Consider the following 22,159-nt stretch of genomic DNA (forward strand, 5'->3'; position numbering starts at 1 on the left):
TGTGTCTGGTGGATGGGGGTGTGTGTGTGTGCGGGGGTGGATGGGGGTGTGTGTATGTCGGGGGTGGATGGGGGGGTATGTGTGTCGGGGGTGGATGGGGGTGTGTGTGTGTCGGGTGGATGGGGGTGTGTGTGTGTCGGGTGGATGGGGGTGTGTGTGTGTCGGGGGGGTGGATGGATGGATGTGTATGTGATGTGCAGGATGCTGGGTGTGTGTGTGTCGAGGGTGGATGTTGGTGTGTGTGTGTGTGATGTGAAGGAATGTGTTTTGCGTGTAGCATGTGTGTCTCCCTTGCTTTCTTCCCCAGCCCTCACACTGACATGATAGCTCTGGTATTTGGCGTACCCTCGGTGGTTGGATTTGAATGACCCACTGTCCGTTGTACATCAGTGGAACAAAGTTTGTGACATACTGTTGATGTCCTGTAGCTCACTGAAAGAGGAGACTTTGCTGGAGATTTCTGAAGGCTCATTTGGTGGCTCACGGGTCAGCCTGGCCTTGCAGCTGTGGTGTTCGAGTGCTGTGGTGTTCGAGTGCTGGGTGTTTGTTTTGGCTAAAGCAGGAGACGCCCACGCCAGCGTCCCCTGTGCCTTGCCCCGCGCAGCCCAGTGTTCTGCCGGCCTCCTCTCCCTGTCCTTCAGCTTATCTCTTGCTTGGCCTTCCAGGTCCATTCCTGCTGCAGGAGGATGCCAGGGCAGCTGGCTTAGCTCCCTTTTCCTGACCACATGGATGTGGCCATGCACACACGGTCCTCTGGACAAATACGCAGAGCGGGTCTATAATTTGGGGGTTGGGGTCAGGAGGACTGCAGTGTGGCCTCTGGTGGTCAGTGCAGCTCACAGGTGCTCAGGAGGTATTCTTGTGGGGGGCACCCACTAACATTTTGGTTCCCACTTGTTGCCTTAGGTGGATAACAAGGGCCGGAATTTTCTGCATGTGGCAGTTCAGAACTCTGATATTGAAAGCGTCCTGTTTCTGATCAGCGTCCAGGCTAACGTCAATTCCAGAGTCCAGGATGCATCCAAGTTGACCCCTTTGCACCTCGCTGTCCAGGCAGGCTCGGAGATTATTGTCCGCAACTTGGTGAGTCCCTGAAACATTACTGCTGTAAGCTGTGGACAAAGCATGTTGTAGGGTGTGTAGAGACTCTCTTGTCACAGGTGTTTTGCCAGGAATTGGGAAAGGCCAGTGGGAATTTAGGGAGCAGCCAGGACACTCGGGAGAGCAGGTGTGTCTGTGGGCAGCATGTCCTGAGCGCCCAGTGGGCAGATGCTGAGGTGAGGCCATGAGGGAAGGCAGGTTGTGGGCGGCAGAGGCAGGCGGGGGCATCAGGAGGCGAGATCATGTCTCTGTCCACCTGCTCCATGCCAGGCTCTCAGCTGGCGCTTTCCAGGGAGTGCTCTCTTTCTTTTTGTCATTAGTCTTTGTTACTTAACATTTTGAGGCAGAATTGACAGACAACATTAGCGTCAGGTATACAACATATTGGACTTTCCTGGTGACTCAGATGGTAAGGAACCTGCCTGCAATGTAGGAGACCTGGGTTCAGTCCCTGGGTTGGGAAGATCCGCTGGAGGAGAAAATGGCAACCCACTCCAGTATTCTTCCCTGGAAAATCCAATGGACAGAGGAGCCTGGTGGGCTCCACTCGTGGGGTCGCAAGGAGTCGGACATGACTGAGCAACTAAACAACATACTGTGTTTCGTTGTATATTTTGTGCAACATATTGATTTGATAGTTGTATATTTGCAAAATAATCACCACAAATCTACTTAACACCTTTCACCATTGATAGTTACAGAACTGTTTTTCTTGTGATGAGGATCGGTTTGTTTTAAAGATTTATTTACGTATTTTATTTTTTGGCTGTGCTGGATCTTTGTTGCTGCGCATGGGCTTTTCTCTAGTTGCACTTGATCGGGGGCTCCTCTTTGTTGTGGGGCGCGGGCTTCTCATAAGCAGAGGCTTCTCTTATGGCAGAGCACAGGCTCTGGGCAGACAGGCTTCAGTAGCTGTGGCTCTTGGGCTTGGTTGCTTTGTGCATGTGGGGTTTTTCCAGACCAGGGATCAAACCAGTGGCCCCTGCATCGAAAGGCAGATTCTTAACTACTGGACCACCTGGCAAGCCCGAGAATTTTTAAATCTACTCTCTTAGCAACTTTCAAATATATGCTACAGTATTTATTCACTATGTAGTCTTTTCTATTAGCAGCTGTCTTTGAAACTTTGTTAGAAAGTGGATGATAAATGAATATATATTATTTAAAGGGCTTTCTTCCTTTGATTCTGCACTTCTCTGTGTTGCTTTCTTTCTTTAAAAAAAAATACAAAAATAGTATATTTTTATTGTGGCGAAACTTAAAACACATAAGGACAGAAAGCGGTTAGTGTCTCCCTTTCACTCCCAACTCTGCCTTGAGTTTGGTGTATGTGCTTCTAAACGTCTTCAGCATGTGTGTGTGTGTGTGTGTGTGTGTGTGTGTGTGTGAATGTGTGAGGATGGTGCAGATCCCTGCAGTCTTGTGTAGTTTTATTATATCCCATAGTCTTAGTATGTTTGGGTCCTGCTGCTGCTGCTGCTAAGTCGTTTCAATCGTGTCCGACTCTGTGCTACCCCAGAGACGGCAGCTCACCAGGCCCCCCCGTCCCTGGGATTCTCCAGGCAAGAACACTGGAGTGGGCTGCCATTTCCTTCTCCTAAGGAGAAGCTTTTTGGACATTTTGGTAATTGCCACTTTCCCCTTGGGACAGATTTTGTGGGCCTGAGCCTCCCCAGGAGTTAGCTCCCAGCTTAGCCAGGAAGGCAAACCATGGAGGGCAGGAGATTGGCAGGCTTGCCCCCTCACGCCAGACCTTGGTTAGTGGTGGTAGAGCGGCTGCTCATGTAATCAACTTCAACAGCTTCTTGCAGGTGCCAAAGTGAATGAATTAACCAAGCACCGCCAGACCGCCCTCCACCTCGCTGCCCAGCAGGACCTTCCCACCATCTGCTCAGTCCTCTTGGAGAATGGAGTGGACTTTGCTGCTGTGGATGAGAATGGAAATAACGGTAATTCCCAGGCGTTCCCTGTGTGCGGTGCCAAGGGCCTCAAGCAGTCCCTTCCTTCTGGGGTGGCAGGGCAGCACGCACCGTTGGGTCTGTTCCCCATCCCGGAGATTGGCTCTTACAGGGGCCAGGCTGTGACAGGAAATCCCCTAAGCTGGGCATGCAGCCTGCTCCTTGACAGGCACCTGGGCAGCCTCCTGATGTGAATGGTGACCCTAGAAACCCAAATGGCTTCTTGTGAAACCATTAAATCTCACCTTTGGATAACTGCAGAGGCACAAAGCAAATCTTAGGAGGTTGCATTTAGATTTATTCTTGGGGGCAGTGAAGACTGGAAAGGAGGGCTCTGTGAGCAGATGGTGGCTGCTCTGACTGGGTCCATTCAGTGGAAGATCTGTGAGGCCGAGAAGAGTTGTGATGCTCTGTGTGTGCGTCTGGGCTCGCGCTGTAAGAGGATTTCCTCCCCAGCTCTTCATCTTGCCGTCATGCATGGCCGACTCAACAACATCCGGGTCCTCCTGACAGAGTGCACCGTGGATGCTGAAGCCTTTAATCTACGGTGAGTGGATGTGGTTCAGAGCAGAGGCCAGGACTCCTCGTCCTCTGGTGCGCCCCTCCGAGCTGGTGGTCACGGGCGTCTTACATGAGCCCCAGGTGCCCAGTGCAGAACTGGTCACTAGGGCCCTTGACCAGCCTTTAGTGCCCTGGAACTTTTCTTTTTGAAAATACGTTTTAGGAAAACTTTTATGACTGTTGTGTCCTTTAGATTTATCCAGCATCACAGAGTTCAGACAGTCCCATTTCTTTTATGCATGATGGCTATGGCAGATACACACCTAACTTCTCCAGTTTGTCTTCTCAGAGGCCAGTCGCCACTGCACATTTTGGGACAGTATGGCAAGGAGAATGCTGCAGCCATCTTTGATCTCTTCTTAGAGTGCATGCCCGAGTATCCTCTGGATAAACCAGATGCAGAAGGAAACACAGGTATGTGGTGAGGCTCTTGTCGGTCCTGTCTCACCGGTGTTCCTTGCTTCCTAGAAAATCAGGAGCCCAGGCACACGTGTCATTACTGAAGGACACTCAGCCCCGTGCATTTTGGCTGGGCTCTGCAAGTATCATCACAGATCCCTGAGGCGGAAGTTGGCAGTGTCTGACTTTAGGTACAAGCACATCTAAAGTGTATCTAGTGCTCCAAAGCCATACCCATGTCCAGACAGGCTGGCCTACCTGTTTCTTTTGGCCTCATCTGCCTTGTATCTAGTCAACTAGGTCCCTTCCCAAGCTTTCAGATCCCGAGAGAGAGAGAGGAAATACAGTTGCCTCACAGGTGCTTCAGAAGGAGGAAATGGGCCCTAGTACATATTTACAGAGAAGGCATGTTCTCTACAGATAAAGGCTGATGTTTGATTGAGGGGGTTGATAAACAGGCCTCTCTCATGGTAGTACTCTCACCACCCACAATCACTGTGTTAACTTGTGTAGCTTTCATAGTGCTTTTGATGTTTTGCATTCATTTTCTTCCTGAATACTCACAATAACCATGTAAGGTAAGCAGTACATGTAGTGTGTTCCCACGTTTCAAGTAAGGAAACAAAGATGAAACCCAAGTCTCTCTCTTCCCAGCCCAGGGCTGTCTGAACTGTTCACTGCTGCTGTGTCCCCGTTCACGCCAGATAGAGCCTCTGTGGCCTTTGACAGCAGTGCTGTCACCGAGAGGTAGCCCAAACCTCTGCATGGGACCAAATGTCTGGTCGTTGCTTCTTGACCTTGGGAAGAATTCTTGGCCTTGATTCATGGACATGTTTTTAAGCCGGCATTGGCAAGCCTAACAGCTTCAGGGGTGTCAGCCCTGGGAGTGAGTTGCTGGCCCAGCACCTGCTCCAGCGAGCAGCATGGTCCAGGAGCCAGCAAGCAGGCAGGTGCTTCACGCACAGGCTTCTGAATTACACAGACCTGGTTTCAGATACCCAGCTCCATCATATTCCAGCAAGGTGACCAGGTATATTTTGTAACCTCTCTATGCCTGCTTCCTCCTTTGAAATAATAACCTAATTTTTGTGAATCATTTGCAGAATTAAAGAATTTAAATAAAGTATCTGTGAAATGTAAGCAAAAAGGAGCTGCTGGTAGCTGTAGTCGTAGGGAGGACCAGGAGGGTGGGCTGGCCAGAGCCTGGGTGTCCACTGCTGGCACAGGAGAGAGGCTCCCTGGGCTCGAGTAACTTTCTGGAGCAGGCTCACCACACTGGTTTATGGTTTTCTCCGTGTGTGCACACCTCACCAGTCTTTAGAATTTGTTGCATTGTGTGGAGAGTGTTCTGTGCAGGAGGAAGGCAGCTGAGACAGTGGTGCATATTTCCCACGGCATCTGCTCCCTCCTCAGTTCTCTTGTGGCAAAGCTCTGAATGGGCAAGAGTGTGTCTCTGGAGCCGGAGAGTCGCTCTGGAGCCCCTGGCTCATGACTGGTGCTTGGCTGCAAGATGTTGCAGATCCTCTGCGGAGCTCTGGGCCCTCTGTGTGTCATGGGGACTTTGCTAACGAATGTCCTGCCAGGGCTGTGTCCTGCCCTCAGCCATCCTCTGCTGGCCCTTTGGCAGGGCCAGGCTGGGCCTGGGTGGGCAGTAGCCCTGTGTGTGGTTTTGCTTTCCAGTGCTGCTCTTGGCATACATGAAAGGGAATGCCAACCTGTGCCGTGCCATCGTCCGCTCGGGGGCCCGCCTGGGGGTGAACAACAACCAAGGGGTCAACATCTTCAACTACCAGGTCGCTACCAAGCAGCTGCTCTTTAGACTCTTAGGTGAGTGGCCTGTGTCCAGTTCCATCAGTGCAGGCATGCTGGCAGTGTCTGTTACCCAGATGTACTGGTGGTCTTGAAATCTCAGGATGACTTGCTGTGCAATCTGAGATGGTAGTTTTTGAGGCACCACATGGTTTAGGATTTTGTCTGTGAATCCCGCAAAGCGCCTTTGAGCAGGGTTGGGGACTGTCCTTGTTAGTAGTCTCTTTACAGCATGTCCTGCTTTGGGGCCCCGTCAGATTCCCGCTTCCCCAGATCCTATGGGAAATCCATCGGCTCCAGGCAGGTCTCCCCAACGCTCCTGGCTGACACCCTTCATCCTTTAGCTGATGCCGAATCTTTCCATCCTTCAGAATGGCCTTTGGTTTAGCCCACTGAATTTTCCTCCCCTGTGTGACCCGGTTAGAGTAGGCAGACCTCAGTCAGTTTCCAGCCACCACAGTAAAGTGAATATTGTGATGAAGTAAGTCGACACGAAGCTTTGTGGTTTCCCAGTGCACGTAAAAGTTATATTTACATAATACTGTAGTCTGTTGCATATGCAGTGGCACTGTCTAAAAAACAATGTATTTATGTATACTTTACTTTATTGCTAAAGAATGCCAAAACAATTAAAATAGTAATATCAAAGATCACTGATCACAGATTACCACAACAAATATAATAATAATGAAAAAGTTTGAAATACTGTGAGAATTACCAAAGTGTAACACAGCCCCATGAAGTAAGAAAATGCTGTTGGGAAATGGCACCAGTAGACGTGCTCCATGCAGGGCCACTACAGATCTTCGACTTGAGGAAAAGATCAGGGTGTCTGCGAAGCACAGTGACGAGAGGCGTGCTCTGTTGCCCTCTTGCCCCTCGCGGCCCTCTGCGGTGGGTCGCTTTGTCTGCTGTTCGGTCCCCTTCTCCCTCTGCTGCCCGGTTTGGCTGGACACAGTCGGAGTCTGACAGGAGCTGGTCTTGGGCTGTGTTACAGACATGCTGTCCAGGGAGCCTCCATGGTGCGACGGCTCCACCTGCTACGAGTGCACTGCCAAGTTCGGAGTCACAACGCGCAAACATCACTGGTAAGACCCACCCCCAGTCACCCACCAGAGGAATAAGGAGGCTTCTGCGGATTGCTTCTGCCTTTTCCCACGATAGACCATGAACCTGCCAGGGCCTGGGAAAAACCTGACCACGGGACCCTCCCCACGTCTAGAGATGTAGGGAGGCCAGCAGACACTCAAGACAGGTGGCTTTCCTGTGGGATGCTGGGGTCCATCGTCCTAGGCAGCCCGTCAGGCCTCGCATCATCTTCCTCGCATCATGTGAGAGTTCTCTAGCTCTTGCTGAGCCTGTCTTGAGCCTTAAAGCAAGAGGCTTTTTCCGGATCACTTTAACTTAATTACGGGCAGAATTTTGTCATCACGGACGGTCAGTCATATAGCCCTCGGTGTGAGTGAGCCGGCAAGGGGCAGAGCTGACTGCAGAGCGCCAGGACGGGCTCGCGTGCCCACTGCGGGGGCTGCCGTGACAGTGCTCACGCGCCCAGCTGCAGTCTACTCTCGAGAACCCCTCTCACACCTCTTTTCTTGCCTCCACAGTCGTCACTGCGGACGTCTTCTTTGCCATAAATGCTCGACCAAGGAGATTCCTATTATAAAGTTTGATCTGAACAAGCCTGTGCGAGTTTGCAACATTTGCTTTGATGTCCTGACTTTGGGGGGTGTCTCTTAGTGAGCCCCCAGGAAGGTCCAGACCACATCCTCAGTCGCCTCCCCAGCAGCTGCTCTGCTCACCAGCCTGACCCCACCTAGAGCAGGAGCTGGCAGTTATCTTCCCGCGGCAAGAGACTGGAACAGTTATGGACCAGGGTGATAGATCCCATTTCAGATGATGCTGTATGAGTGTCAGTGTGTCAGACCATGATTGAGGTCGCTAGATGTCTCACTAGTTGGACCAGGCCTTTTAGCCTAAGTGGTAAATATGATAGGAATTAGACCCCGTTCTGCTAGCAATGTACAAGGACACTTGAAACCCATTTTCTCTTCCAGTAGCTTAGTGTCCATCTCAGAGCATTCATGACGTCTGCTGCCTGGGCAGACTTCCCAGGCTGAGCCTGACCATAGGAAGCCGGTGTCTGGCTGCACAACGAGAGCTGGCTTTCCTCTAGGGTGAGTGGCTGTGGACTTCTCTGCACAGTGTTTTCATAAAGGTAAATAGGATCCTCTTGGCCTGAAGTCTCACTCTTTTTTTTTTTGTTTTTTTGGAAAAGCTAAGCTGTATTTTTAGTGAACTACCCCTTTAAAAAAGGTGAAATCTTTCTAAACAGGGTTCAAAGATGAGAGCTGAAAAATTGTGGCCTTAACAACTGAAAGCTTTACCAGTATTCATGTACTGGCGTGTCCAGCTGCACTCTGGCAGCTTGACGCCTCCTAGCAGCCGTTTTGTTCTCTCATCTTGCCATGTCCTGTCTGTGGAGTCCTCAGTTACCTGCCGCTAGGCAGTGGTAGAGAAAATGCACTTTTATTGTGCTGCACTTTTTATATAGCTGCATTACTGGTGATTCCAATTTAAAAGTCCATATTCAAAAGTACCCTCACATATCTGTACATCAATGATTCTACCAGTTAGCTTTGACTGGACCTCAGCTCACACTAAGTCTTAAACGGAAAGCTCCCTCGGAGTGTCCTTTGGAGCAAGAGAGTCACACAGGACCGAGTGAGGAGAGAGGGGGTCTGCAGATCAGCAGGTCCCATCTCCTTGACATGAGTGTTTCCTGCTGAAACCTTCCCAGTTACTCTGTGAGCGCCCTCATGCCTGGGTCCCAGCTCTGCGGAGGTTCTTGATCTGCCCTGTGAGAGCCACCAGCCAAAGGCCCTGGCCAAGCATGTGTGACCCCGTTTTGGAAGGCTCATGTGCTGAATGAAGCCCCTGGAACCTGTCAGGCCTTAGTCGCTGCTAGTACATATATATTAACTCTGAGGTGTTAAACTTCTTTTTTCTTTTGAAGGTTTGGCCAGTTTTTTAAAAATGCACATTTAGAGAGAAACTTATACCACTGCTTTAAAAAAAAAAAAAAACACTCTTGAGATGAACAGTGTGTTGTACAGCTATACTCAGAGATTAACAATCTCAATCATGTATACTGTTTTTTTCAGACATTTAGTAACCACTACATTTTTTTTTGCATTAATGAAGTGTGCATATATGTGTAAAAGGGACTAAATATTTTTTTGCAGCAGTCTGTTCTTTTTGTTTGGATAGTGGGTATGTCCTCCATGTCACTGTAGAATTTATACATCCTGTTGCCTAAATATGTGTGTAAAATGAGCTGATAAACCAGAGTGCTACTTTTTTTTAATATTTCTGTGATTTATAAGATATATATGCTTTCTATGTTAATATGAGCTTGTGCACAGTGTTTCAAAGAAAAAAATTAATTACAAGAGTTCCCTATCCCCCAAAGTCTGTGACCTATTTCATACCGAATTTTTCTAGAAAAACAACTGGTCTTGGCAAACACCTGTCCATGTGGAGCATGTGTTCAGTTTCCATTTTCTGTTGCTTGAACAGGGCCTGAGTAAGTAGACCTTAGTCAGGTGGTTTGATTCTGTCATTGAAAAGTAAGGTAATTATGCTTCAGGTATGAATCAAGGTGGTCGGTACTTTTATACCTGTTCTTTCACCATCCATGGTGGAGAGAGGAGGATGGAAATTCAGTGAGGGATGAGGCTGGTTGTCCTGCCCCTGTCGTAATATACCAATCTCAGTAACAATCTTGCCTCTAATTGAACTCTAAAAAAAATCTTATAATCATGTTTGAAATTGTCAAGCTTGTTTACCTTCACAGAGTCCAGGGATAGTGATGGTACTTAGCCTCCATGAGTTGGGGGGAACGTTTTGTGAGCCCTGCAGCATCTTCAGGGTGCATTCTTGTAGAACTAGAAGAAGCACCTTTCCACAGTCTTAGGCCCTCCCTGACACATGCCGATGGGTGGGAGGGCCACACTCTCAGTTCCTCGCATGGTGGCTGCTCTGGGGGGACTTGACATGCTCTCGGTCCTCTTTGTGTTCTCCAAGCCATCAAACTTGACTCTAGAACTGCCTGGCTGTTCTTGTCACAATTTAATCCATAGCTTAAAACTCAGTTTTATTCATTCAGAAAGTTGCCAATTGTGGGTGAGTAGAACAGGAAGACTAAACTTGATTAAAATATAATTTGCTGCATCAGTCAACATTGTTAACGCTAAGTTAACTTTTTAACTGCCGCTTGCTCATCAGAGCTGTGAGACAGTGTATTCTTAAGTCTTTTTTTTTTTTTAAAGATGAAGGTACAAACCGTGTGCTACATTTAAACAGAGTGGCTAAAACTAACCTGCTGTTATCCTCAAATACAGGAAACTTCCCACAAACTTAAGTGCCTGCGTTTAGGACTTCTTAATTTCCAGTTCTCTTTGTAGTGGGGTCTCCCTGAATGATGTTAGAATGTGTGTTCTGTCTGGAGTTTGTTGCCAGTGCGTTGTCAACCCCAGTCGCCGATTCAGTTGAGGCCGGATCAGATCGCCCAGTTCACCTGCCTCTCTCTCCAGGAGTGGGGGTCCACATGGCCGCTTGCCCTCTACCTCAGAGCCCTGGCTTGTTTGTGACCACCCTTTTCCGCATCCTCCCTGCTCCCGCCGAATGGGCTCCTCGCGCGGAGCTCAGCGTGCTTGTGGGTTCACTGCCACTGCTGGTTCACGTCTCCCACCTGTCATATTACATGGGATTGTGCTCATCTTGTCCATAAGCGGGAAATGGACGAAAAGCCTTGGGACAGGGGAGAGCCTTGATCTCCATCTCGGTTTTATTTTTAATCTGGAGGAGAAAACCCTATTGAGCTATGTAGTGATTAGATCTGAAAGGCAAACTCACTGCCCAGGTGACAGTAGCATGAGCAAGTCGGTGGGATGCTTCCAGGACAGCCCCGCCTGGAGCTCGTGAGACAAGCGTGCTTCTGGGACCCGGGCTCGCTCCCCTCAGGACCAGCCCCAGGAGAAGTGGGCATGGACCGGGCAAGCCCAGCCCCTCTAATCTGAGGCACCAAAGCTCCCTGTGCCCAGCCAGGGAGAGGAAGAAGCCGAGGGCAAACAATTTCCTAAAGGGGTTTGGAAGCCACGTTCTCATTTTGTGGAATTAATTCATTGAAGAGCTGACTAGTTTGACTAAAACACTTACTAAATTTCCAGAAGTTATCATAGATGCCTTAAAGACTTTCTTTGAAAGATCATTCCCTATACAGTTACTTTTTTGTGTGGCATAAACAATATACTAACCTGTTAAAAAGGACAATGTTGGTGTTCTGTAGCTAGGGAGTCTTAGAGTTGGCAGCCTGCTCAACTTAATGACTTAACAACATCGTTTTTTGGGCAGATGCGTGGAGTTGGCTGTTACCATGACATACATCCCTGTGTGTTCTACCAAGGGGGAGGCCTGGGCGGAAACCGCAGGCACATGTTTAGGTTGATCCCTTTGGATTCCAAGCCATTCCAGGTGGCGGTCGGTGTGGGGCAAGGCCATCAGTAGGACCATGGCACTTATCAGCATTGTTTCTTTGGCGTTCGTGTAATGGAATGTATTTTTCAAATATTGATACTTGCATTTTCTGTAACAAGTCCTTATAAATAAAATGAGGTAAAATTGTGCATTTAAAGTGGAAACCTTAATAACATTTGTAGTTCCTTTTAATGCAAAAAGTACCAGTAAGAATTAAAAACAAATATACAATTTTTTTTTAAACTCCTGACATGTGAATACATTTCTTTAACAACTACCCTCCAGGAATGTTTGAATTTCCAACACTTTTTTCAGAAACACATTGTTGACAGCAGTGAAAAAATAGCTGTTGTGGGCATAACCACCGGCTGCCTGGATGTACTGTGCTCTTGGCCCAGACTTCAGCTCACGGTGACACCCGTGACCACAGCTGCTCCGGCTCAGCCCCCTGACCCCACTGCACCTCTTCCGCAGACCCTGGAAATTCCCTGACTCCATTATTTAGGAGCGACTCGAGAAGATCCATGGTGAGGTTTCTGCTGGCTGTGGTCTGAAGGAAGGACTGTTAAACTGTGGGTTTCAGAGAAAACTAAGGCAAGAATAGGGGTTTGCAAGTTAAAGTCTAGTGATCCGTTCCCTGCCCCCCATACAGTCGCACAAATCCAGTAGCTCACCTGGCCCTCACGCTTTCTTGAGCTAGTGTTTTCCTTTCCTTTACCCGACCTCCATTTTGCTCACCCCTTGTTCAGGCCAGATGTAGTGACTGATAAATCTTTTCTGGTGGCTTTTCTCATAATTAATAGGCACTGTTCGGGGCTTTCGTGAAACAATCCCAAGTAATCCTAACAGCCATCCTTGAGGAGAACATTGGTCATATTATGTCAGTAAATAGAGTGCGTATGAAACAGGCAAGTTGCATGATTTCTGCGCCTCAGTTTTCGGGTCTATAAAATAGAAGTGACCATGGTTCTTCCTGGCTCACAGGGTTGCCCTGAGGAAGGTGATCTGTGATAAGTGATGCATCCTCCATCCTGGGCAAGTACACGAATCGCGGTGTACACAGTGAGGTCCTCTCCGGTGCAGGCTGGGGGAGTCATGTCTGAGGGCCCGGGTGGTAGAAGTGCTTTCGAGGATGGAAATCAGATTAGTCCATGTCTGGCTGGGATGGCTCTCGTATGCCTCGTTTGGTTCCTTTTCTTTCTCAGTTTGTCTTTGGAAAGATCTACCTCTGAACCTGGCCCCCAGGCTGTCCGCACATTCCTCCCCCAGGAGTGGCTTCTGGCTGCTCTAGCCGGGGTTTCACTCCGCCACACTGTAAGCGCCCCGAGGGCAGGAGCCTCACTGTCCTCCCAGCCCCAACCCCCAGGGGACACAGGCGCTTGGTAAATACTGAATCACTCAGGAGATCAGTGACACTAGTCCTCCTTTAACCTGGGGCTGAGTCACCAGGATGCCTCAGGCACTGTGCTCAAGGGGTGTGTGGAACTTGAAACAAGGTCCTTACTCAAGTTCGCCTCCTACTGTTTGTCCTGTTCCAGGAGGGCAGACACACACCAAACTGTGGACCCAGGACCATGGCACTGAATCAGGACAAGAGCCTTGAGTTCTAGGCTCAGCTTCATTGCTTTGTGCCTTTATTAAGTTCTTCAGGCCATGCTTGCCTCATCTGCCAAACAGAGCGAATAGCACACTTCCCATGTGCTAGGTACAGTAGCCGTGGGGCTACACAGCCAAGTAATGTTCAGTCCCCGTCTCAAAAGACAGTCTACAGTCCAGCGCGAGAGGTTGGCAGGAAGTTCATAGTTACAGGGCACTGTGATGGTCGTTACTTTAGAAGTGAACACAGAATTATTTACCTAGAGGAAAGCACATCTAAATCCACTGGTGGGTTGACAGTTAGCAAGACCTCTCAGCTGACTTGAGTTACCACGAAACAAGAGCTAGACAAACTGGGCACAAGAGGTGTCATTCCGGGCAGAAGGGACAGCCTGGGTAAAGGCGCTGCATGCGTAAAGCAGCAAGGTGAAGGCTGGAGGGCTCAGCACGTGGGAGGTGGTGGGAGAGAGAATGGAGGCTGAGAGGAGACGCACCACAGGAGGGCCTCCTGTGCTGCTGAAGAGCTAGCACCTCATCTCGACAGACGCAGGAGCCAAGAGGTTTAGTTGGAGAATAATGCCCTGATCAGCAGGAAAGGACTTGGCAGTAGGGGGCTAGGGGGCTGCGGGGTTGCAGCTGGAGAGTCCAGTTAAAGCGGGTGAGAAAGGAAGGCCTCAGCCAGAGGAGTGCTGGGAACAGGTAAGGGGGTGGGACTGCCAGGACCTGGAGGCTGGTTGGGAGGAGTCCTTGGTGTGACGGGGCTGCTTTAACATGGCCATGGTGGGACCAGCCAGGGGAACCAGAAGAATCTCGAGGAAGACGACGAGTGGACTCCAGGACTGTGGAGTCTGCGGTGCCTGCAGAAATGATCAGGAAGGCTGCCCAAACTAGATGACAGCTGGGGGAGAGAAGCTGGAGAGAAGGGTGTGTGGAGGACAGGAGGCTGAGAAGGAATGCTGGAGGGAGATAAGGGAAATGAGGAAAAAGCCAAGGGGCACTTGCATGAAGGCCCTCAAATGTGACAGGCCTAGGTAGGTAATCACTGAATGTGGAATGGCTTTACCAGCACAGAGTTGAGCCTGCTGCTGAGCAGAGGAGGGCAGAAGCCGGGCGACTGTGTTACACAGCAAATGAGGGCTGAGCAGCAGAGACAGTGAGCATGTGCGGCGTTTTCAAAAGCTTTGTTGGGGTGGGCGGTGGGAAGGATGGCCCTCGAGAGGAAGGGGGTATATGTATGCACATGGCTGATTCACTTTGTCATCAGCAGAAACTAACATCATAAAGCAATTTTACTCCTAAAATTAATATAAAATCTTTGCTGAGACAGGAGATAGGTAGAAACGATATTTGAGAGGAACCTGGCGCAAGGGGAGGGAAGTGTGCTGTTGAATGCAGACTTAAGGGAGGGAGGCAGGAAGAGGTGAGAGGTCCCAAAGGGCAGGTGAGGAAGATCGGGGCGGCAAAGGGAGCTCAGAGCAGGGTCCAGGGGTCAAGAGCAGCTGCGGCCATAGGACAGCAATACACTCTGATTAAGGGGAGGCGGCCTGTTTTCTAGTCAGGGGACCTGGAAAGCTATTAAATGAGATGAATGATAAAGGAGAGGAGACAGAGAAAGGAAGGATAGAGAATGTTTAGGTCAACAGCTGAGGGGATTGGGAGGTGCTGAGGTGAAGGTGCAGACGGGGAGACTGTGAACCTGGATTCATGCCAGGTTCATTTCCTTATCTGTAATGTGGGAACACTCCTTGCCCCCAGCTGCTTAACTTGAGTCCAGGAGGTAATACATGAACTTGGCCCAGGGTGGGAGATTACAGCTGACCCTGGACACACTACCCACTGTCCAGGCTGTTGGTACTGGCTTTTGCAGCCTTGCCCAGGCTTGGATGTTGTGCTTCCCAGTGTCTGTGTTAGGGCTGTGAAAACCACCTTTGGCTCAAAATGCAGACTTCTCCCTTTGTAAGCACACCATCCTAAATGGCAACCCACTCCAGTATTCTTGCCTGGAAAATTCCATGGACAAGGGAGTTTGATAGGCTATAGCCATGAGGCACAAAGAGTCAGTCACGACTGAGCACGTGTGTACATATAGATGCACACCCCTAATTTGAAGTGTTCAAGAAATTATATCCTTGCTTTAGATAGTTGCTTTGCGGCTTCCCTGGTGGTCCAGCATTTAAGAATCCACCTTTCAATGCAGGGAACACGAATTTGATCCCTGGACAGAGAACTAAGATCCCACATGCCATGGAGAACTGAGCCCATGCACAACTAGAGCGCCCACACGCTGCAACGAAGGCCCAGTGCAGCCAATTTTTTTTTTAATTAAAAACACAAAGGACTACATAAATTGTTGCTCTGTTCAGAGAGATCTGGATTTGCTGCATCTATACAAGCAAAAGCTTTTCCATTTCCAGAATCAGCCTGTCCCAGTTCACCTCTATATGGGTCCAGCTCAGATTAACTCAGTGTGGCTTTTGGTTGTCAATGCAAGTTTGCCTTTGGGCACAGGTCTTACATCTAAGAATGGTTGCTAAAGGGCTCACAATAGCACGTGGGGAACGGGAACAGGGCTGTGTTAGCACTGTTCATTCATCTGGCCTTTCTGGATGTGTCTGCTTGTTTCTGGATGGTGAAGGAGTGCCAGAGCCCCTGATCCCTGACCGGGGTGGGCGTTACAAGCAGGGCCAGGCCAGCGGCTGATCCGGCAGCCCGGAAGTCCCTGGGAAAGAAGCTGTTGGAACACAGAGTCCTTTTGTGTGTCGGTCCAGTGAGTTTCGAGTTGGTCATATCTGTGCCCATTAATTAATGTCTGCCAACTCCAGAGGAGGAGACCCGAGGAACAGTGGCAACAACAGACTGACTAGTACCAGGCAGGTTGCCACGCGCTGGCCTAAGTCACCAGACAGTGAGCCCGTGGAGAGGGGCATGAGTCCCATCTGCAGAGTGTAAGCCAGTCCTTCCAGGCCCTCTTGTTCACGTAGGAGCCATCCTCCAGCTTGTTAGGGCTCTAGACAGGGTTCCCTGGGGGTTACGGACACACAAGGTACAGCTTAGAGGGGGACAGAGCATGTGATGGAGAGGGGTGGGCAGCCTGGGTACTCCCCCAAGTTGGGGTTGTCCAGGTCCCCACGATTTCTGTGCGTAGGGTTTTCCGGCGACTGATCACTCGGGGGACCAGTTGTTCTCACACACACGCAGTGGGGCTTGACACCTGGCTTAAACAGCTTCCTGGGAACGCCGATCCAGTCTCTGCTCACACCTCCACTAAGGAAAGAAGGAAAGAGGGCTTCTTAGAAGCACTAACTCCTGAGTGTCTGAGAGGGGAGGGAGGCAGTGAGCCAGGCCTTGTGCAAAGTGGACACCATTCCACTTCCCATCTTGGCGTTTTCCCAAGGTGATGGTCTGCAGTGTTCACCTGAACTGTCATGCTCTCCCCAACCCCCCACCCCAGCTTCCTCCAGCTTCCCCTCTGAGGGCAGAGTCCTCCTTTCTCTGCACTCCCCTTGGCCCCAGCCATCTGCCTTCCCATGAGGCAACCCCACCTTCTTGCTTGGTTGACAACCCCAGTGAAAGGCTCCCCCACCCTCACTGGCCTGGGAGCATCTCAGCCCTGTCCGGCTTAAGAATCACTATCCCAGGGCACATGGGTCTTGACAAAGTTCTCCTGGATTAACTTATGGCCTCAGGGAACAACTCAGATCAGATTGACCTAGAAGCTGGATCTGGGGGGAGAGGCAGGAGGAACAGATGGGAAGCCCATTTACCTCTGTTGGGAACACCAGAACCGGCTACCCCTGATGAAGCTCCACTCGGCGTTGCACGGTGGGAACCTCTGCTTCTCGATCAGCTCCTGTCTGTCTGCTTCCAAGCCTTTGGTCATCATGGCTTCTGCCTGGGTCAGTTCTGGGGTGGGGAGCCCATCCTCTCCGTAGAACCTTCCTATCACCCTTCCTATGGCAGCAGGAAAGCTGACGTCAGCGCAGCGGTGGGAGGGGGTGGACAGAGGCCTCTCCTGCAGAAGCCCCAGGAGAGCTTGAGTCCCCAGGAGAGCTCTGCCCCTGGGGCTCTATGGTGGCTGGCTGGCTGCTGTTTTATCAGGAGCTGGCTGGAAGGACTCGTGGTGCCTTCTGCCCTGACGTCTCTCAACGCCTTACACCACTCCACATAGAAGCCTCCCTGTTCTGGGTGTAGAGACCTCCAGGACAGAAAACATAAAATCTTACCCCCTTCCAGACATCAGTTCCCTGAGAGTGGAACCACCAGTCACTCGTTTTTCAGTGTTTCACAGCACTTGAGGTGAGCAGGTGTTCAATAAATGCTTGATGAATGAATTGTTTATTGTATAACATTTTTGTGGCTAAGTTCTTCCCCACATTGAATTATTTTGTCTTATGTAACATAAATAAGTCATCCATCGAGCGTTCACTCAGTATCAGGAGCTTTGCTGGCACTTTACCAATGTTTTGTAATCCTCATACACCGCTGAGAGAGAAATCAGTGCCCATGGTCCTGGGAGACGGACTGGGAGATGAAGTAGCTGGGGAGTCTCTGAAGCTAGTAAGTAGGTCTGACCCCAAGCTCATGCTCTCCCCCGTCCATCATTCTTTTCTGGCTCGGTCCTTCAGCGGACACATTGCATGGACTGGTTTTAGTTTAAAATCCTGTCAGAATTTGTAAGGTCTAAGCAGTGGCAGCAGGAGCAGCTGCAGGAGGCCAGAGCCAAGAAGGTACCAGTTCTTAGATGCAGGAACTTTTATCTCCAAGTCCTAAAGTACAGGTGGCCTTCACTAGCAGCCCCTGTCATATGGCAAGAGAAGCAGCAGAAAGCACTTCTAGAAGGTTTACCCAGGGGCTTCCCTGGTGGTCTCGTGGCTAAGGCTCTGAGCGCCCAATGCAAGGGGCATGGGTATGATCCCTGGTCAGGGAACTAATATCTCACATGCAGTGCAGTGCGACAAATTCAAGACAACTAAATGAAATCTATGGAAATGACCTGCAGAATACCTACCGATGAATTTGTAATTCTTCTCATAGAATGAAAGCCAGTTTTGGAGTGTCAGCATCTCAGAAAATGACAGGTCGGATACATCATCTACAAGGCCTGCTTCAGAGTAGTCCCCGGTCACAAATGCTCTGGATGCATCTCGGCCTGCAGGAGAGATGTTTCCAGTAGATTAACTTGTAAATCACCAACACTATACCAACTCAAGAATCTATTTTCTGAGAAATATCTCCCGAAAACCCTCATTCCCCAGCCTCAAGCAAAGCTAATCCCTCCTCCTCGGTGACAGATGCTCCTGGATCCTGGACACACATTCTGGCACGTACCCCATTCTTTCATTGACTTTCAGCAACATTTCATATGGCAGAGTCCCTTGGCTTCCGTGACACTACACTCCTGGTTTTCCTCCTGCCCCTCTAGCTCGTTTTCTGCCAGTCTCGGGGATCGATTCTTGTTCACTGCTCCATCCACACCCTCCCCTTGATGATCTCATCCACTCTTGTGGTTTCAAGTAGCACCTCAATACCAAAGGTGCCAAATTTGTGTCTTGAGCTCCAGACCTGTATATCCAGTTGTCTGCTCAACGTTCCTTAGAGGACTTTCAGACATCACAAGTTCAAAATGTCCACACAGCATCCCCAGTCCCTGGAAACCTGCCTCCAATCTAACACTCCCTATCTCAGTTAATAACTAGTTGCTCAGTCCAGAAGTGCAGTCCTTGACACCTCCACCCCTCATTCCCAGTTAGTTCCCAAGTCCTAATCTCTTCCTAAATAGTTCTTGTATCAGACTACCTGGCTCCATCTACCACTAAGCAAGCCCAGGCTGCCGGCATCTCTCATCTAAGCTATTAAGAGTAAACCCCAGAAGGTCTCCCTGTATTTCTTTCTGTCCTCCACTAATCTATTCTCTGTATAACACTTGGACTGATATTTTAAACAAATTGATCATTCCCTGATCCCTGGTCTGGAAAGATGCCACACGCCACAGAGCAACTAAGCCCATGCACCACAACTACTGAGCCTGTGCTCCAGAGCCTGGGAGCTACGACTCCTGAAGCCTGTGTGCCCTAGAGCCTGCAGCCTGCAACACGAGAAGCCTCCTCAGTGAGAAGCCCGTGCACCACGATGAAGAGGTGCCACAACTAGAGAAAGCCCGCGTGCGGCAATGAAGACCCAGCGTGACCAAAAAATATAAATTAAGTTAAGCATGAGTTACCGTAAGACTCAGCAATTCCCCTCCTAGGTGTATACACATGAGAACTGAAAACAAACGTCCACAACAAAACTTGTACATGATGTTCATAACAGCATTATTCATAATAAGCAAAAGGTGGAAAGAACCTAAATATCCAAGAAATAATGAACAGATCAACAAAATCTACACAACAGAATATTATTGGGCCATAAAAAGGGATAGAGTACTGATACACGCCAACACATCATGAATGAACCTTGAAAACATTATGCCAAGTGAATGAAGCCGGGCACAAAAGGTCACAAGTATGACTCATGAACATGAAATGCCAGAAGAGGCAAATCTTTTGAGACAGCAAGTAGATACTGATTGCCAGGGGCCAAGTAGTCAGAGGGGATGGAGAATGACTCCTAACAAAAATGGGGTTTCTTTGGGGAGGTGATAAAATGCCCTGGAATAAGACAGTGGTGATATTTACACAGCTCCCCATGTTGTGTGTGCCTAGTTGCTCAGTCCTGTCCAACTCATAGTGACTCCACGGACTGTAGCCCACCAGGATTCTCTGTCCATGGGATTCTCCAGGCAAGAACACTGGAGTAGGTTGCCATGCCCTCCTCCAGGGAATCTTCCCAACGCAGGGATCGAACCCAGGTCTCCCACATTGCAGGTGGATTCTTTACTGTCTGAACCACCAGGGAGGCCCAAGAATACTGGAGTTGGTAGCGTATCCCTTCTCCAGGGATCTTGCTGACCCAGGACTCCAACTGGGGTCTCCTGCATTGCAAGCCGATTCTTTACCAGCTCAGCTACCAGGAAAGCCCAACTTCCCATGTTAAAAACCACGAAATTCTACTGTCTATAAGGGTGGATTTTATACCGTCTGAATATCTTAATAATTGACTGAGCGAATGAAGAAGGGAATGTATCTGCTTCCCTACTAGAGTATGTAGGGGGTTGGGGACAAGGCGAGCTACGTGGCGGTGGTTAATAAATGGATGGTGAGTAACATGGGACATGAACTCACTCTACAGGAGAGCACACTGCAACAGAAAAATCACCCCGGAAAGGGAGAGGTTTTTGCTCACATGGGCATACAGCCATGACAGCTGCATCAGGGCGTGGCAGGAGAGTACATCCAAAAGTGTCCTCACCTAGCAGGTGAATAAAACACTTGATTCCAGTTGCATCTCTGCTTCTCACTCACTGGGCAGCTCTTTCTCTCTCTGGGACTGTTTGAGGACCTGTCAGCACCGTCAACTGCACGTAATTCCTTTTCTGTTGGTGCTTCTACTTTTCAAGTTCTCCCTAGAGACAGGGACGTGCCTTGTATTTAAGCGCCAGAGGCAGCTTCCCAACTCCCCAGAGATAATGACAAATGAACAATGCTTATTTAATATCAGCTTAGTCACTGGCCTTAGGCTTGCTCCTCATTTAGTTTTTCTCTTTTAATCTGGGAGGTGGTCATTCCTCTGGGTTGGTAAAGCAACATCTATAAAAGGGGTGGTCCTAGTGAGGACTTAGTTGTGAGGGCTTTAGGCAAATTACATTCTCCAATCCTCCTCGGCTGTAAAATAGGGTTAGAATAAGCCTCATTTGACAAATGTTCTTTGTGGCCTAATATATGCCCAACTTTGTTCTAAGTACTGAAGGACTATAAAGATGGCCAGACTCCTTTCCTGTGCTCTAGCCTGATGAACTTTATATTTATCTGGCTGCACCAGATCTTACTTGCAGCAGATGGGATCGTCAACCTTCCCTGCAGGTAGCATTCAGAAGTATAGTTTCCTGACAAAGGGTCCAACCTGGGTCCCACGAAAGTCCCCTGATAAACTTCTTTAAGGAAGACAGATAAAAGCATTTGTACTAGGAACAAACCAAATGTGCTATTTTTTAGGGAAACCTGGGATGGGGGAAAGGAAGTCACTTCGCACTGGGACACACTGAAGAAATGATTGGAATCAGCTGGGGAACCCTGAGGGCAGCGACTCATCTCTGTGCCCTGAGAGCCGCGCAGTGTGGCACAAAGCAGGTCTCGGGAGCTTCTGCAGGCCGGTAAAGAGTAACTGACAAGAGGCGAGTGATGTGTTTCTCCAGCCTAGTCAGGAGGAGCGGTGGAGAAAGACAGGGAGAATAGAGGCCGGTGGCAGTTGCCCATAGTCAAAACACACCAAGATGGATGATGCAGCTGACGAAGTGAGCTGTCCCCACGCAGGTCTGACGAAATGTGGGGAGGAAAAAAGGAAATGAACACACGAATAAATGAATACGTGCATGAATGAAGCGCAGGCGGCTACCCGCCCGCCTCGTAGCAGGAAAAGGCGTGAACGGCCCTGCTAATACCTGCGAAGCCGCTATAGTGGGCCCCGGGCTCGTAGTGCCTCCGGCCAGAGGACACATCGTAGACGCGGCCGAGCAAGGCCAAATAGAGGCCCGGGTCCCCTGGGCGGCCGCGATAGCGGGCCAGCTCCTCGGGTATGAAAAGGCGAAAGTCGGCGCGGGGACTCCACCAGCCCATCAGCCGTGCGGCCAGCGCCGCCGCTGCCGCCACAGCCACGGCCAGGCCCAGCCAGAGCCCACGCCCGCCGAGCCCCGGCATTTACGCAGCCGTACCCCTCTTGGCTCCTCCGAAGTTGCCACCTCTCGTCCACAGATAAGATGGCGGAGAACCGGCCGCGACGTCACCGGCGCGACGCGCGCTTTCCCGGGTCCGCATGTCACTAAGGGGACAATGGGGCATTGGAAGGGGAAGTCTTTGGCGAAAAGCTCACTCCTTGGCTCCAACCTTCCTCGTATTTTTCTAGCGTAGCTAGCGACTGTTGAGAGATACTTCCTTAGTATCCTCACCAGTCAGAGGATATTCTGGCCTGCAGGTTGTTCGCCCCCAACAAAGATGGTAGCAAAGGAGGCTGCGGGTTACGTAGACGTAATGACAGCACCGCCCTCTTGGAAATCAGGCTGTCCCCGGCTTGCTGCCTCACGACAGCTGGTGGTGTCCGCT

General features: G+C 49.9%; 2 protein-coding genes across 6 annotated transcripts in view; one reads left to right on the forward strand and one right to left on the reverse strand.

The window, feature by feature from the left end:
• The window catches only part of ANKFY1 (ankyrin repeat and FYVE domain containing 1), a 69,527-nt gene extending 57,914 nt beyond the window's left edge, over positions 1-11,613 (forward strand). For all 3 annotated transcript variants that reach the window (XM_040243715.1, XM_040243716.1, XM_040243717.1), the window contains exons 19-25: positions 907-1,083; positions 2,903-3,050; positions 3,516-3,606; positions 3,910-4,034; positions 5,700-5,846; positions 6,826-6,916; positions 7,436-11,613. In XM_040243715.1, the coding sequence (XP_040099649.1) occupies positions 907-1,083; positions 2,903-3,050; positions 3,516-3,606; positions 3,910-4,034; positions 5,700-5,846; positions 6,826-6,916; positions 7,436-7,568 (912 nt within the window). In that variant the 3' untranslated portion in view covers positions 7,569-11,613. The remainder of the gene's footprint in view (positions 1-906; positions 1,084-2,902; positions 3,051-3,515; positions 3,607-3,909; positions 4,035-5,699; positions 5,847-6,825; positions 6,917-7,435) is intronic.
• A 3,696-nt stretch (positions 11,614-15,309) lies between these two features.
• On the reverse strand, positions 15,310-22,157 carry LOC120866165 (neuferricin). Of its 3 annotated transcripts, XM_040243719.1 has the most exons (5): positions 21,772-22,139; positions 20,220-20,312; positions 17,971-18,111; positions 16,727-16,913; positions 15,310-16,226 (listed from the first exon to the last, which is right to left on the reverse strand). In XM_040243719.1, the coding sequence occupies exons 1-5, from the start codon at positions 21,896-21,898 to the stop codon at positions 16,013-16,015; spliced, it is 762 nt and encodes a 253-aa protein (XP_040099653.1). In that variant the 5' UTR covers positions 21,899-22,139; the 3' UTR covers positions 15,310-16,012. The 3 variants fall into 3 exon arrangements, with proteins under 3 accessions (XP_040099653.1, XP_040099654.1, XP_040099652.1); XM_040243720.1 differs by lacking the exon at positions 20,220-20,312 and having other exon boundaries at positions 21,772-22,157; XM_040243718.1 differs by lacking the exon at positions 20,220-20,312 and having other exon boundaries at positions 21,502-22,142.
• Between the last annotated feature and the right edge of the window lie 2 nt (positions 22,158-22,159).

Source organism: Oryx dammah, unplaced genomic scaffold (assembly GCF_014754425.2).
Source record: "Oryx dammah isolate SB20612 unplaced genomic scaffold, SCBI_Odam_1.1 HiC_scaffold_8, whole genome shotgun sequence".
NCBI lineage: Eukaryota > Metazoa > Chordata > Mammalia > Artiodactyla > Bovidae > Oryx > Oryx dammah.